The 17,659-nt window shown below is 42.8% G+C and overlaps 1 protein-coding gene across 1 annotated transcript in view; it reads left to right on the top strand.

Annotated features, from left to right (window-relative positions):
* Nucleotides 1-4,977: 4,977 nt before the first annotated feature.
* The window catches only part of VAT1L (vesicle amine transport 1 like), a 54,154-nt gene continuing 41,472 nt past the window's right edge, over nt 4,978-17,659 (top strand). Inside the window, exons 1-3 of the mRNA XM_074158113.1 lie at nt 4,978-5,207; nt 11,298-11,427; nt 15,456-15,671. Of these exons, the coding sequence (XP_074014214.1) occupies nt 4,978-5,207; nt 11,298-11,427; nt 15,456-15,671 (576 nt within the window). The remainder of the gene's footprint in view (nt 5,208-11,297; nt 11,428-15,455; nt 15,672-17,659) is intronic.

Below are 17,659 nucleotides of genomic sequence, written 5' to 3'. Positions count from 1 at the left end.
CACCATGCTGTAAAGATTTCACAATCTATTTAAATTTTCTTAAATTGTATTATTTCTAGATCAACAATAATGTGATCCATTTATTTAATATCTATTGTACCCATCACTGAATTATCTGAGCACGAGACAAATGGTAAAGTAATGAAGGAATACAATAATGGGGCAGTCAGGATAAGTCATATTGGCATATATTGGCCTTGCCAAATCCTGTGTGACTGCTTTGATTTCTTTTCCTGTTTAATTTAAAACGCAACACATTTTCATTGCTCCTGATGATTCTGAGGAGCTTTGAACTGCTTCTATCTACTGAGGGGAAATGTAGAGTTCTTTTCAGTGACTATAAACAGAGAATTGCTTCATTGCTTCTATGATTCATGTGTAGCTCCACCAGTAAAAGCAAGCCCCTGGCTAAGATAAAATAAAATAAAACAATTATCTCAATGTGAATTAACCTTAGGAAATAGAGGTCTGCTTTGTTTTTAAAAAGCCCAAACAAATAAATCTACCATCCTGTACTCTTAGGGATTCCTTTGGATATATCTTTCTTTGTTAATACATTCTGCACACGGCTACGGGGGGGAAAGTCACTAAAACCATTTTCTTACTGATAAGACATGCTGTGGACTATAGGCTATAACAACATCTTAAATAGGTATTCTGAACATGCTCTCAAAACATAATATGTAAGATGCCTCTTCTATCAAGCCACATGGATGTTTTACGGCACACAAAGCTGTAGGGGGAAGATGTTGAATAAGACTGAAAGGTTAAGAGAGTCCTAAGGATTTGTTTTCTGTCCCTGCACTAAACAGAATTTTGTAACAGTAGACTGTAAAGAAAACAATGGTTTGGAACACAACTTATTAAAAGCTGCCCTGTTTATGCATTAAAACAGACCGAACATATATCATATGATTTTACTAATGTTATTTGTAACTATTAGAAAAATGCATTATTTAGCTTAAAAATATTTTTAATACTTTATTCTCTAAGACAAAACGTGATTTACACCCCAGAGAAAACCACTGAGAAAAAATGCAATATTATCCTTTCTAATAGCAGGTTTGGTTTTGCCCTCTATGTGTGACCTCCTTTGAGCAAAGCGATTAGCCATTATTCAGGGTCTTAAATGATGTTCCTGCTATGAAGGAAACTGATACAACGACATCAAGTCCTTCTTGAAGACAAATCTCACTGTTTTTCCAGCAAAAACTGATACAAAGTACATAATAGGTATCTAGTATAGGATAGTTCTTTTCCACACAGGTCCAGGGGTTGTTTGGTTTGGTTTTCTTCATCTCCACACAGAATCAAACCTTGCATTTAGCTCATCTGCTCAAGTTTTTGATTGACCTTCCATGTGGTCTGAGTTTCCAGTAACAACTTTTATTTCTACAGCTATCTTACTCCAAAAGCATGGTAATACTACAATTAGATTTATCCTGAATGGCTGCTCCCCTCCATGAAATTCGGGTGCTAACCCCTCAGAACAGTATCTGTGAAGACGACTGTTTTGTCCCTAACATAGGTTCTTTTGCTGAATAAATGATTACGTTCTGAAAATAAAGGATCTGAATCAGGAAGAGATGTTGACTGTAACTGCCAGCATTTATTCACAAGTACATTGTTCCATTTTCTCTTCTTTTCTAGATAGTATTTTTAAAAATCACTATTGCAAAGAACAACTGCTGAATAGATCACACCAACTTGACCAGCAGATAAAGATGGTGGTCAAAGAACTCTCAAATCCCTTTTGTTCAGGTTCTCACATCATGTTGATTAATATTGTCACCACTTGACTATACACATCAAATCAAGTCCTATGTTTTCACTTTTACAGGTCTCATCCACCGGCCACTGAAGCCAAAGGAAAGCCACCATTAGAATTCACTATGCTTTTATTTAAGTCTGAAGTGATCTGAATGGCCATCCCACAGCCTATTTCCAGAGTAGTAAAACTTTCAGTCAACTGTCAGAATAAATCCTTGTTTTACATCTTCGTGTAAGCTTCTGTACTGCATCATCTATTCATGAAGAAGTGGTTGTGAATTAAACCAAAATAATGGAATCAGGATTATGCAAAAATATCTGCTCTGTGTTACCTCAGTTGCCACGACTGACACGCACAAGTACTTGTTCTACCATGAGCAAGACATCACGTTTCTATGAAATGGCCATCCTTCAATCATTTTGACTTGCTAAATCACTCAGAATAAATTACTTTTGGTTCCAGACCAAGAAGGAACAGAGCTAACTTTAAATCATTATGGGCAGTGTCAATCAGAAAACTCCCAAGTCATCAACACAAACCAGGACGACAGTAACAGACAAACCCACGCAAAACAAACACAGTCTGAAGGTCTGGCTTCACTTCTTTGGATGTTTCCGACTGTTAGAGTGATGCGAGGGAGCTGCCCCACGGCTCCTTCATTATTCTGGATGTCACTTAGTTGACACATGCGATCTGCTTTACTTTCCCCAGCCATTCTGCACTTTACCATTCACTGGAGTGAGAACTGTAATAACATGCCAGCTGAGTGAATCATTTGGAGTCAAACGCGTGTTATTCTTTATTCAGCGGCTGCCCGCCTGGTCATGCATTCAAATGGCCAGATCTAAAGTGACAGAACTTTGTATTCCCTATTACAGCACTGAATTAGCCAAGTACAGGGAACAGGGAAGGGAATATTCATGGTATTACCAGGGGAGCAGGGGAGGAAAAAAAGCTTCCTGACCTTTAAAACAGCTCGATCCCTCCACAAGCTGTAATTTAGAATGAAGCGAATGGCATCACTTTAATACGTCACACAGAAAATTCTCGATGGTGTTAATGAGCTGGTTTTGAATCTTTGTCCAAAACATATCTTAAGGACAACGTATGAGGTGTTTGAGGCACCAGACTTCACTTTTGGTAAAATCTGTTTTAACGTCTTGAGATAATGAAGCTAGTGAATCTCCCCTGTGGCTAGTACTCCTCCTTTGCTGTACTTTTTTACTGCTTCATTTATGACAGGCTTAGATGACAAATTCTCAGAAGTGGGCTTTAAAAAAATATTTTGTCTGCAAACTTTTTACAGACTAGACAGGAAAACCCCCAAAGTGTTGCAGACTAAGTAGAAAGAAATGCAAAAACTCTATCCGTTCCTACACTATCTCACTTTGCTCATTAGTGTGATCAAAAATGTTTTACCCCACTACTCGTTAGAGCTAAAACATTTCCAATGGTTTTTTTGCTTCCTCAAAATACAATATGCTGAATACATAGCCCAAGATGAAAGAAATGCATATTGTGAAATCAAGGAATATTGATGAACTCAGACTGCAACAAATCCACAGCCCAAAGAGATGGTGGTGCTAATCCCTACCGTGAGTCAGAAGGTCCTGAAACTTCGTAAGATGAACTCGATTGCTGCAGGGGGGTTGATGGAAGAACTGTGTCCACAAAGACATCCACAGGAACACTCGCTGTACACACAGCACGCTGCAATGAATTTTGAAACTCCATAAAATACGTGCAAAATTTTAGGCACATAAGCAGTAGATTTATTCAGACCAAGGGGCCATGAACAAACTGATGCAGGAATCTAATACTGAATAGACAAAACTTAGACATTTGTGGAACCACAACTAGCAACACCCCAAAATCCATGTTCAGTTGTGACAGGTGAGGCTGCTGGCACCCACCCTCATTAACACAGGGCTAAGAGGCTGATGCCTGAACCTCATTAGGGCCCCAGAAGCCGGCCAGTCCCAGGAAGCAACAGCTGGTGGAGGTCTCCTTACAGCACAGCCTGTGCTCCCATTAAAGGATTAAGCTCCCTGCAGAAACCAGCAAGCACCAGCATCGATCACCAGGATGGGACCTGCTGTACAAAAGCTTAAATGTTCACTACAGGGGAGGGTCAAGCTCAGGTCTCTTACTGGCAAGTATGTGTCAGGCACAAGGCAGCTGCCTGCCTGTAGGATTTTCCTGATGCTAAGAAAATTCACTTGTTTGTCCCCAAGACCAGCTTCAGGGCAAGGAATGGGCAAGAAGTGACTTTGCACACCCGTTTCCCCAGCGACGGTCCAGACCTGGGCACCTCCAGTGGAGATTTAAGCCATGATTTCCACAAGAGGAAATGGCCTCAAGTTGAGCCAGGGGAGGTTTAGATTGGATGTGAGGAAAAATTTCTTCACAGAAAGGGTTGTAAAGCCCAGGGAAGTGGTAGAATCACAAGCCCAGGAGATATTTAAAAGATGGGTAGACGTGGTGCTGAGGGGCACGGTTTAGCGGTGGAGTTGGCAGTGCTAGGCTGATAGTCGGACTTAATGATCCGAAAGGTCCCTTCCAGCCCAGACGACTCTATGATGCCACTCGGTGTGGGGCCCGGCGGGTGTGGGAAGGGGACCAGCCCTATGAGATGACACAGGCTCGCACGCCGAGCTCCTGGGGGGGCTCCGCGCTGTCCCCAGGCCTAAGATGGAGGTATCGGGGGTAACACTTCGGCTTCGCCTCCCGGGGTGTGGAGGCGCCCTCAGCGGGGAGGAGGAGGGCGAGAGTTGGGGCGGTGGGCTCCTACCTGCGGCTCCAGGCGCTCCGCGGGCCCATTCCCTGAGGAGAGGAGCCGGGCAGCCGCCCCTCCGGCTTCGGCATCCCCTCACACACAGCCCGGGGCCGCCTGAGGGGAGCGCCCGCCACCGCCTCCTGCGGAAAATCGCACCTGGGCCGGCCGGGCGGGGCGGGCGCTTCCCCTCACGACGGCAGCGCGGCCTCCTCCCGCTGCGGCGAGGCGAGGGGACGGGGCGGGCGAGGCGAGGGGGATCGGCCGCGGCGGAAGGCGCTGCGCAGCTAGTCGGTGCACTGCGGCGGGCGCGCGGGCGAGCGGGCGGACCGACCCGCCGTGCCGCTCCGCGCCCGCGGCCATTCCAGAGAGGGCGGCGGGCGGAGGATCAGGCGGCGGGAGCGCAGCGGAGCCGGGCCGGCCCAGCCCCGCCATGGCCAAGGAGGGAGCGCAGCGAGCGGAGGAGACGGAGCAGATGATCGAGAAGGAGGGCGGCAAGGAAGGCGCCGAGGGCAGCGCCGCCGGCAGCCTGCGGGCCGGGGACGCCAAGGAGATGAGGGCCGTGGTGCTGTCCGCCTTCGGGGGGCTCAACAAGCTCCGCGTGTCCAAGAAAGCCATGCCGGAGCCGCAGGAGGGGGAGCTGAAGATCCGCGTCAAAGCCTGGTCCAGTATCGCCTCTCGCCCTCTCTCCCCTTCCCTGTGGGGCGGCTGAGGGGAGCGGCCCCCTCTGGGGCGGGGAGGGGGCGCCCCGGGGCCGGCGGGGGGCCGGGGGCTCCCCACACACACCCGCGTCGCGCCCGGGGCCGGGGTCGGCGGTGGCAGTGACTCCCCTCGGTCGTGGCATCCCCCTCGGAGGGGACCCCGGGGCCGGGCGGCTTGGGACAGGGGGGCATGGAGGAAAGCCGGGGTCTGTGCGCTGTCAGCAGCCGCTGTGAAGGGAAAAAGACTGGCATTGATTTTTTTAACGGTACGCGCAGGGAGAAATGGGGGGGGAAAAACCCCACCAAACTGGCCAACTGCGTCGAGGGTTTTGTTGTTTTCTGTCTGAGAAATGTGGATGCCGGCGTGTGCGTGTTGCTGGGCTCCTGTCCCTCTCTCCTCTGATACGGTCTTTCTCCCGGGAATCACTTACTACACTCGTCGGGGCTTATCCCTGGAGCTGGAGCTGAGCATAACTCACCAGTGTTTCATCCCCCTGCCCAGCTGACAAGTGGCTAGCAATCTGGTAGCATCCTGAAAGGAGCTTTCCTAGAAGGCTAATTTATTTTTTTTCCCCAATTGGAGCAGACTGTTCTTCCTAGATAGCTGCTTCTCAGTGCACACATTCCTTCATGAAAACGGGGTTATTTTTTTAAGTGACAGAAGCAACGCTAGCGTCTTGCACAAGTTCATGAGTACCAAAGACCAAATTAATTTCTCCTAGGCAGGGATTTATCTTTTGTTTTCCTCTTCTGCTATGTGAAAGCATGGTGCTTCCAGAAGATAAATTCCAAGGTGAAGGCCAACTTGTTTATTTTAGAGGTAACTTGCATTAAAAATGATGCTATGGGGCAGTGAGCTTGCTTTGAGTGATGTATCCGGTGGATGTGCCTCAGATCTCAGAACATCCCGGTGGGTTAGTGTACATGCACATTTTGGCCAGTTCGGACACTGGGTTTTCCACCCGGTACTTGTGGGGATCATGAGGTTTGTGACCTATGCGAGTATTTCCTCCACCCCAAGGTGTTGCCCCTGAAAAATGGTGACATCCATCAATCTGAATGAGGACTAATAAGTGAAGGGCTGAGATTTTTTGCGTTCTCATTTGTTAATTTTTTCTCTCTACTAGTCACAATAGGAAACACAGATTCCATGCTGGGTGAATAGGAAATAATAGTAACACAGAAGCTGCTGGGTAGCTCGTTTTGCTGTCAAGCAGGGCTGTAATTCCATTCGAGATTAGGCTGCATTGTTTTCTGATATTTTTTTTTTCCCAGCCATTGAGTTAAGAAAAGTTAACATGCAAAACTTAAAATGTTCCGAGCACATGGACATATTCTGTTAAACGCCTGAGGGGTTTACAGCACTCTCCATCCAGTACCTGTATGAATTCCACTTCCATCAAAGCAGTAGATCTGTGTGTATCACAAATAGCAAGTTCCCTGCAAAAGAACACTTGGTGTTCTTGTGTGTTTTGGAGGCTTCCCTTCGTGCCAGAGGAGCCTGTGTAGCATCTACTTGTCACTCCGGGCTGGAAATGGCCATAGGGCTGAAATGTGATCAGGTCACCAGAGTGTGCTGCCAAACAAAGCAAAATCAATTTGCTGATCTTCTTGACCCGAGTCTGTAAATACAGAAGATTGATCAGGATGATGATGGACTTGTGGTCTGGTCTGGGAGACTGAGTGAGGAAAAACTCCTGTTGGCTCTGCCCGGTGTAGAGTGGATATGTTAATGCACGTGGTGCAGAACACGTCAAGGATGGGCTGCTCTAGTGGGACGTATTGATGACAAATAATGTTTTTAATTGAATTGGTTTTGCAGTTGACCATCACTACAGATGTTGATTATTTTTCTCCATCAACTTGAGGAGAAAAATAATCTTTATTTTAAGAACAATGTGTGCATGCATGATAAATAGTATATATCAGTAAAAAGTGCAAGTTCTGTGTGGTCTCTGCATTCACCCGGGGGTGAAACCAGTTGAATCATATGTATACACCAGTTAAATCGTATGTATATGTTTTGTAGTATGGTTCTATAAATGGAGATGGAGGATATGTTGCTATTAGCACTAAACCAGATGAATAATTGTTTTGAAGGTCTGGAATATCAATGATCCAATTGAAAATGTGTCAGCTGATATGAGTCATGTGTTAGCCTCATTCAGTGACTAAGAAATGGAGCAGCCATCGATGTCCAAGCTGAGTCACAGCTGCTGCATATTTCTTGAAACAATTTTTGATTGATAATGATAGAGCAGTTGAAATTGCTGTATTTGTTTGTATTGTAATTTGCAGTCGGCAGAACACTATTATACATACAGTTGAAAAGATCAGACAAGTAGCTAGTACAAAGCAAAGTGGTATTTCAGATAGGATGTGTGGAGAAGGAATGGTGCCCTGTAATTACCTCCCTTTATTTATCTTTTCTCTAATTATTTCTTCCTTGTGCCGCTGTACATGTGCGTCATGAGGAATGACCCTTCCGACTGTGACTGTGAGATAACAGCACTTTAAAAAAAAACTGGTAGCAAATAAAAGAAATATACTGTCCGCTACATACTTAGTACCAGTTTTGATCTTAAAAGCAGTCTAGTTCATACACAGTGGGTGTTTCTGGATAAAAAGCATGACATCTGATCATTTTAAACCTTTCTGCTTTTTTTTTTTTTTTTAAAGATTGTCAGGCAATTGCTGGCCAGCGATAAGAGGAGGGATCTTAAGAATGTAAAACTCAGTGGTCCTCTTCTTTGCTCTGTTGTATTTCATTACCTTCAGAAATTAATTTCAGTGGAGTTTTACCATGAAATAAGACAGGGAGATCAAAATCAGCACCTCTCCAAACCAAAGTGTGAAGTTTGGTTTGCGTGATTTGGTATTTTGCGACGAGCATCTTCGAGTGCATGGGAGAGAGCAAGGAGAACCAAGCTGACCGTTGCTGGTCTGATGGTGAAAGAAGTCTAGAACCACAACTTTCTACCTGCAGGACTTTCCACACTTAACAAAAAAAAAAAAAAAAAAAAAAAATGCAGGAAAGCTAAACCACAGGTATAGAAAGTAATATTCAAGATCCTCAAAAGTGATGTTAATGCAGAGCATTGTGGACTTAGAAAGTCAGATTCAAATATACTTCCATGTTTGATAAACTCTGCCTGCGGAGATGCAGAGGTGATTCGGTCTATATTCACACCAATATCCATGCCCTTTCACAGAAAGGTTCTTGCAGAATCCCAAAGTCAATGTATGGATCTTGGTAATTCATACCCTTCCCTATCTTCATTTGCATCCAGCCCTTGATTTAGGATTAAAACCACAGGACTGCAAGAAACTGTGCTTTCTGTCACTGGGTCACTTTCCATTTGCACTTCTCCCTCTGCATATGCCCTTACTTAAAAGTTGAGGAGTCACTTTATCTGGCTGCATAACAGAACAGGCACGTCGGCTTGTACTGATACAAGAAATAAATTGTGCTTATTCTCTAAAACCATCACTCTTCATGAGACGTATTTTCTTGTGGTGCTCTGTGCAGCCAAGCTTCCCTTCTCCTGTGCCTGCTCTACGTTGAATCTCAATGAAGGACTTTATCAAGTTGGGTGTCTTGGAGGTAGTTACTAAACTAGACATTCATCCTTGGGTCCTCTAGGTTATTCAAAGGAAAAGAAAAATTCTGACTTTACCATACAATGTAATTGTGCTTTCAGGTCTATTGGTGTTGATAAGACTTGTTCAAATTTGGAAGATAAAATAAAACAACTTATTTCTGTCCTTACTTGAAAGTGGAGAAGAATGGAAACAAGTGCACGTATGAGAGTAGCAGGGATGGGACAACACATAGACATATAGGAGGTTAAAGATGAAGTGAATGAAGAAGAAACTCTCTGGCAAGTGACTAGAAATTATTAGAAATGCTGATCAACACTTTCTGTTCTGGCTAGTAATTAAAATGATAGAAACATGTGACTTAGATATTACATACCTTGTGCAGTGTTTTTTCTGTCCTTATGACACCTGTTCTAGTATCAAGTCTTGGAAGCTCATTGCAATGAGATGAGCTCTCTGTTTTATTTAATACTGCTACCTTTTATTGAGGATGAAGACAGAGGGAAGAGAAATGGAACTAGAACAGAACTGAATTGCTGGTATTATGTCGTTATGAGTATGTGCCCTTTCAAAAATCGTCTGACAAGTTATTTTGTAGGAATGAGGGTTTCTAAATAGAGCTGCAATAACGTATTTAGAATGACGTCGTTATCAAATAGCTATGGTCTTTGCCATATCCATCTGTCTCCTTGTTGCCTACTTGTTATGATGTCGTAGTACATGTTCTGATGCAGGTTTATGCATCACAGTTCTGCCCCCAACTGCCTTTTCTTGCAGGAATGTAGGAAAAGTTAACTTTTTTTAAAATGCTCGCAGCATGGAAAGATGTTCAAAAGATCATCACTGAAGTTAACGTCCACAGACAATGGTTGCCACTGTGTATGTTGTGGAGTTTTGGGGTTTGTGGTGGTTTGCCCCCCAGATGCTGACTGCCTGGCAGGCTTTTTGTTATTGGAATTTCTCTTTCATTCTCAACATTACAGTGGTGAAGTAGAAGGTGGTCATAGCCACTGGATAAGAAGTGACTTTTCCAAAATAATTTCAAAGCTCCCAGCTTAATTGTGCCAAACCCCTCGTAACCTTCCACATGGTTAATGTTATGAGTGTTGTGTATGAGCATGTTGGTTTTTTTTTTTTAGTTTATTTTTCTTTTTATTTATAATTTTCCTCCTGAGTTCATCAAGCTAGATTGTCAAAGTCACGTTTTTCAAAAATAATCTATAATCTTGCTTTTACAGAGCTAAAAGTTGTGGGTTCAGGTTGCTCTTAAACCTTCCATCACAATTACAAATATGTAGATCTGGTGGAATTTCCTTCCTCCCCCCAAGTGACCTACATCTGATGAATGCTGTCTTGTCTTCACGCTTACACTGTGCATCTACTCTGTCTTTTTGTTGGTTGGGTCTGTTCAAGCTGTTTGTGTCTTGATTAGTATCTGACTAAAGCTCCATCTTGTAAATACTTGTGCACGTGGGTAATTTTATGTATCCAAGCAGTTGCTGGTATCATACACATGAGTAGGACTGGCTGTGCAGAGCTTCATAGTTGGGGGAGTTAGTATGCAGCAGTTTCAGCTAACAATAAATACAGGCCTGTGTTTTGGAACAATGGATTAATGCTGAAACAAATTTTTGCTAGTTAGGAGTTTCAGAAGTTTTAACTATGGCTGGCATTTGTGCCAGCAATTGGTATATGCACATAGTAGATAAATGGTACCTTTTTTGGTTGGATTTTTTTTGTGGCTGCCTAGAAAACCAAGAAATATTACTTAATAGAATTAGTTAGCATATAAAAGACAAAGCAAAGATACTTCAAGATTTTTGCAAAACAGACTACAGGGAAGACCTGTATTTTTTTTTGAGCAGCAACCCTGAGGGCTCCAAAGACCTAACCTTTGCAAAACTTTTGAGTGATCCAGGAGGAAGAGTTTTAAAACAACAGCCTGTCTGGTACTTAATAGGTTCATGTCAAAGTTTGGACTCCTGCCTGGGACGAGCACAAGAGTCGTTCCTGGAGTCACTTCAGAGGTTGGGACAGTTACATCAAGTTGCTCTTGGCCCAAAACATCTATAATGTGTGAGGCTTGGCGTTGTTTTTTTAAAATTAAACTGGGCTTATTTGCCAGCTAGTAATACGTTCATAGAAATCATAATCTTTTCACTCTATGAATTTATACATTTGTGAATGTGTGACTCCTGAGCAGTCTTGTAAGCTTTGGGGCTAGTGACAGATGTGGTTGCCTTGCCCAAGGCCTGTACAGCCCAGGGTCAGGTCAGTTTGTCCCACACGTGAAGAATGTGAATGTCTGCTGGGTCCCTCTTACCCTGGGGAGCCCAGCTTTTTAACGCTGCCCTGAAGTTTTCTGGCTTTCCCATCACTCAGGTCAAGTTTTCCCCCTCTGCTTTGATCTATGGTAATGGTCTTGATTTTATTTTTTTTCTGTGTTTTACAGTGGTTTAAACTTTATTGATTTGATGGTGCGACAGGGGAATATCGACAACCCTCCTAAGACGCCACTTGTTCCTGGCTTTGAATGCTCTGGAATTGTAGAAGCTCTCGGAGACAGTGTGAAAGGATTTGAGGTAATATTTTCTTTATTTTCAGAGCAAGACTAAATAATCACCACTTCGCTGAGTATGTTGCCCCTAATCCCTGCAGGCCTGCCAGCGACAGCACCCTTCATCACCCTGTTAAGATTTGAAAGGGCAATTTTTCCTGACTGCGTCCCAAGCGTGAGAATGACCTCTTGAATTAGTTTCTAAAGCCACCACTGTCACCTCCTTCAAATCCTTCCTGAAAAGTCACTTATGCTATGTGCATATCCTGATGGCTAAACAGGGAGTGGAAAGCACAACTGATGTGCTTTAAGAAAGTAAGAGAAATTGAGTTAACTTGTAAAGTTTCTTTTTTTGGCCGTGTTTGCCGTTATCGTTGCTCTGTTCCTCAAAGCCCGTGCCCTGCTGATTCTAGTTCCAGCTTTTGATCTTGAATTAACAAGAACCCATCTACAACAAGCGTTGCTTCTTACAACCATGTGCATTTGTGAGATCCAGATAAAATTGGGACCCTGATTCTGTGTATATGACTTATCATTCAGGAAAAGGATCTGTTTCACCTTACAGAATAGTGGCAAATGACAAATAGTTAATGTATATAACTATAAATCATGTTTAGAGACATGGTTTAGTGATGATTTTTATCAGAGTTAGGATGATGGTTGGACAAATGATCTTAAAGGTCCCTTCCAACCTAGACAATTCTATGATAACTAAGCTTTCATAACTGGTTGACATTATTTACTCTGCAGTATCTCTTATTACATATAAACAGCATTCTGTCCTACCTCCTATTCTGTTATTGCCATTAAACATCTATAGTCCCTCCAATCTTGCACTTTATTTCCTAAGTAGATAGCATTGATGTGCATTAACTCAGTTTTTATTTCAACATTTTTCTATCTTAGCTGTTTGCCGAGTCAGTCATCATCAAGTAATTGCATTTTCTGAATTCTCTGAATTCTTATTGTATCTTGATCTTAGGAAGGCAATTACCTAAAATATTTTTATTTAACAGTAACATTTTTGCTCTTCTAGAAGAGCTGTAAAATATCTCAGTTGAGTGAAGATAATGGCCAATTTAGGTTCTAGGAGGGTCTCAGTGATGAACTCTTCTTGGGACATTTCTCTACTTTCTCTCTCCTGCCCCATCTCTGCCTCGAAACAAGTCATAATCTTCCAGCATTTTGTGTGACAAACAGTAACTGAACAATAACTTTGCTGTTTGAAAAACTCTACTGCTTCGGTTGTTCTGCTCTAGTATTTGTGTTCTATAGTTACGCTCCATAACAAAGAATATTCTGTGAAAGGAGTAGAGAAAGTCTCTGCTCTAGGTCAGCATTCTCAGTTTAGAAGTCCTTGTTATTTTTGAAGGCCTTCATGAAGCTGCAGCGTATGGTGCTTGTTTGAAGAACATTGCACCTGAGTGAAGATACTGGGTCTCTTAAAGTTGTATCTTTGTTCTGACTATAGAATGTTCGTGCTCTGGTGTATTCCCTGAAACTGAAACAAGCTGTGCTATTTTATTTTTTTTGCATATAATCTGCAAAGCTGTGCATGAGTGATCTAGAGGAAGGGTTGGCACTCAGAATAACTGCTGTGTGCAGATATGAACCCATCAGCAGGAGAACCTACCATGGGGAAGATGCAAGAAGGTTTCTTTATGGATTTCTTGCACAGAATAGGAGCACACAGATGCTTGTTGTCTCCTTGACATACGCTGTTACTGCTGGCAGAGATTGCACCCTACATCTCCTGACCTCCTTTCCCTTTGTAGGTCTCTTCCAGTTCAAGTCACGTTCAAGTTGTGAGCATTTTATGTTCTGGAAAAATGTGTTTTACTGGCCCTTTGTCTGTACTACCCATGATACTGCACCTGAGATATCCCAGCCGTTTATTGTCTTCACTCGCTGCAATTGCATTATCGTATGACAAGTGACAGCACTGAATGGCAGTCCATTTTGACAGCAATGTGGAAGAACATATTTTACATTGAAAGAAAGCCTTTCTAATGGAATAAAGGTGTAATGCCTATTCCTTCTCCAATTAAAAGGAAAAGCTGATTTCTGCTGAGCTTAAGTGTATCAGGCCTGATCTCTCTCTAGTTGTGGGGATGATTCTCGGGAGCTAAGGCCTAATCTGACATGGTGACTGGGCTCTATATAGTGTTTGTGTTAAAATATAGTATTTATTATTACCAAGAAAACCCTTGGGAACCACCAAGAGGGACTTCTCTCTATTATTTATGGTAATCGTTTATGTTTGTTCACAAGGATATAGGACATTAACGTCATCACTAATTAATCCTAGCAGACTTTAGGTTTTTAGACGCTTCTGTAGCAGCAAAAGGGAACCAGAGAGCGGTTACCAGTGAGGCGTTGTTAATTTGAATGTGTTTTTCAAAAGGAGGAGGCATTTCAGTGAAATTGGACTGACAGTTCTGTTTCAGCATCCTCGTTCTGAAAGAGACAAACCCTTCAGAACTGTCAGCAGCACCTCAGCTTTGAGCAAACCCGCAATATCCCAAAGTCAAAGTGATGACGAGCACTTGGGAGACCAAAATGTGCTTGTGCTCTAAACATTTGCCTGAAGGCAAAAGTGTTGTGCTTTACTCCATTGCTGGGGAATAGAGTTGAAACAGTCCAAGAACAGCCTGTGGTATTTCTAAGGCATTAGTGGGTATTAGTAGAATGTAAGACACAGAATATCAGACAGATAAGCAAAGGTATTTTAGAGGGACAGCTGCTGGTAGTTTTAGTTAAAACAAGCAGTACTGAAGTTTGATGCTGTTCCTTCCTTATTACTTATACTGTGGCTCCATTGAAGAACTCCTTTCATGATTAAGGATGCTATTTTTGTCGGTGTATTATAGAAAGGCAAAAAAGTCTAAAGGAAGATGGAAGATATGTAGGGGCTGCTGGTGACAAGCCATTATCAAGAGTTTGTAAGAGTCCTGCCTATGAAGGTTTTAATATGTAGGCTAAACGTTTGCTCGCTGTGGCTGTCCCCAGTACCTCCAGCAGACCAATTTCTAATTTTAGGCAAGTGTTGCTTTCCAAGTCTGGTTGTACCTTTGCAGGAGCTGTGGAGCTCCAGTTGCCTGGTTATTATTCATGTCCATCTGCGGGGAGTCACTATCTCCATTTTAAAAACCAGAAGCTGCAATGAAGGCCATTATACAAATGTATGAATTTGATGTGCCTGGACCTCTGAAAGGTTCCTAGGAGCAACCCACTGTATCTAATATTAACTTAAAATCTTTATTTCTCCCTAGTGAAATACCCTTTTGCTACTGTATATTTTCCAAAGAAATTGAGAAGTGTTGCATTCAAAGAGAATATTTCATTGCAGGATCGAATTCTGCTCTGACACATGGCTGTAGAAATGACAATCATGGAAATATATTGGTAGAACCAGTTTTTAAGATAATAAAAATAGAGAGTGGATATTGTTATCTTCTAAATGAGTGGTTTCCGAACCCTTCCCTGTGCTCTTTCTACCAGAGTGCAAGGCCTCCCCATCTCAATCCACAGAGAGGAAAAGTAGCTCTAAATTAGTGTGAAGACTGAGAAAGCAAAGTGAAAATTATTTTAGGTGTAATTTTGCTTGTTCCATGCATCTCGTCGATATCATGATAATCTCTTTGGCTTTTTTTTTTTCTTTTTTTCTGTAAACAAATTTCCAGGTTCTTACTAAGGATGCTGTTTTCAGTGTTTACAGCCCTGTTTGTTATTTAGGACCTCTGTTAGCAAAAGATCTTTAGTGATGATGGAAGACTGTTCCATCAGAGAAGCAGTGTAGCAAAAAAGAAGTGAGTTAACTTTGTTTGGATATTTTTGTGAAATCGAACTTTTTAAATATATACAATTAAAAAATTATGAAAGACCAAAGCTGAGCAGCTTAACTGCTAATTTGCCGAAAATGTAGAGCACCGTTATCTTCACCCTCAGTCAGTGAACCACAGCTTGAACAGGAGAGTTGCTGGTTGTACAAGTTGCGCTCCATGGTCTCAATTGCAGCCGTATCCTCAACATCGTTTTCTTCCTTGTTTGTAGATTGGAGACAGAGTCATGGCTTTTGTAAACTACAATGCATGGGCTGAAGTGGTATGTACCCCAGTAGAATTTGTCTACAAGATCCCGGATGACATGAGTTTTTCTGAAGCTGCCGCGTTTCCCATGAACTTTGTAACTGCCTACATGATGCTCTTTGAAGTTGCAAACCTGCGAGAAGGCATGTCTGTGCTGGTTCACTCGGCAGGAGGTGGGGTGGTAAGTTGGAACTTCTCTTACTTTCCTGTCACCAAGTAACTGAAGCAGTTTGATGCATCTCCGTTTCTGATATGAGCCAGACCCTGCAGTTTGATTCAGTATCAGACTTCCTTGTGTGAGGGATTGTGATGGGAAGAACTGCATCTTTTTTCCCATCAAAACGGTGATGTCGATGGTTGGCAGGAGCTTTTGGTGAAAGAAAAGTGTTCTGACAATAAAGTCTACCTGAAAACCCCTTCAAAAATCCCTAATTTGTTGTCAGACATCAAGAAACAAGTGTTGTCTCTAACATTGCATTCCTGAACTTCTGCACCTTGTACTTCTATGGAAAAGGCGACTGTAATGAAAGGAATAAATAAATCAACTCCCTGCACAGGGTATTTGTAGGTGGCCATGATCCTCCTTGCAGTAAATGGCCCTCCTGGAATACTCCTGGAAGTCCCATGTGTGAGTGTGTGTGTGATGCTTTCTCTGTGAAAGACCTTTTTTTTTTTTTTCTTTTTTTTTCCTTTGTTGTAGAGGGATTGAAAGCAATGAAAAGCATTCTCATGCCAACCCTGAGGAAAATATACAAATGCTGAATGTGAGTCAGTGATGGTTGCTGCAGGTCATAGTTTGGATCATTAGTAAGGAGGCATTGTGTTGCATGGGCAAAGCAACCGTAGGATGAATTCGGCAGAATACCAGACCACACAATGAAATAAAAAGTCAGCATTTTGTGTTACCAGTTCCTTGAACTATCTTTTAGAAAAATCTCTCTTCTTTGGAAAGTATTTAAGCTTTTGTAAAATACTAAGATACTGACAGGGGAGTTTGTTTACATTTGAAATTATGCATTCCTTTTCCATAGGACAGATTTTAGGAGCTGAGAACATTAACAGATCTCAGCCCTTCAGTGGAGTACCTCTTCCGTTTTCCTGTTATGCCTTTTTTTATGCTAAATTAATATCCTGTTGTCTACTGCAGTCTGGTGGGCAGCCCCAAACACCTTATCCCTAATTCTATGCTCTTAGACCTTCTTTCAGGTTCTCACATAAAAGAAGGCTGTAATCAAAGGAATACATTCATGAGCTCCCTGTACAAAGTATTTTTAGCTAACGGTAATCCTACTTGCAGTAAATGGTCCTCTTGGAATACTTCTGTAAATGAATGGAATTTATAATCGTATTATGCTTCGGCACAGGGCAACCTAGAGCGTTATGGCTGACTTTATTGTTCTTTAGTATTAAATCTTTTCGTGTGGAATTTAGGACTGTTAAAGCAACATGAGGCCATGCATTCAGGGGGACTGTATATTCTGCAGGAGTCAAAGGCTCGGCTTTAGCTGTAAGGCCATTGCCCAGCTCACACCATACAGAATTAGCAAAACACCCAAACACAACCCCTGCGCATATGTGTATCTAAAGAAAATGAGCTCCTTCTCCTTATTAAGATAAAGCATCCTTGCTAAGTGTCTTTATTTCTTTTTCTCTTCCTCTTTCTAACCTCACTCGCCTCTGTTATTTCTTCCTTCTCTTCCTGAAGCTCTGTTAATGCTCTCCCAACGCTCACGTGGTTGTCTTCACTAGTGCCCAGCCCCTGTGCTGGGCTCTTACTGCAAGGAGCTGCCGGCTGCATCTCTTCTGCCACAGGTGCTCAACGAGCAGCTTTTGAGTGGTCCTCTGCTTGTGGACCTTCTCTGAGAGAAGCTAAAGGAGGGATGGGTCCTGCCTGGCAGCCAAGAGAACAAGGAGTAACCAGATCCATCACCTGCTGAGTCGTTAAATAAAACAGGGTTTCCAAGGGGAAGAACAGCCGAGTTGGCCAGTAACTGATAAAGGTCTGTGTGTGACCCCGGGGGGGACTGTACGTAAGAGGGGTAGGATGCTGATGGCTGTCACAGGGGAGAGCCCCTCCTGCAGCCTCTTGTTCCTTGTAAGCGAAGAGCATTTATAGCTAGAATTGGAAAGGAAAGACTTTTCCCGCTGCTTGATAATTCTTACAGGTAA

The sequence above is a fragment of the Numenius arquata genome, chromosome 13, assembly GCF_964106895.1.
Source record: "Numenius arquata chromosome 13, bNumArq3.hap1.1, whole genome shotgun sequence".
Classification (NCBI taxonomy): Eukaryota; Metazoa; Chordata; class Aves; order Charadriiformes; family Scolopacidae; genus Numenius; species Numenius arquata.
Note: the sequence above shows the minus strand (reverse complement) of the source record. Positions and strands in the feature narration are given on the sequence as shown.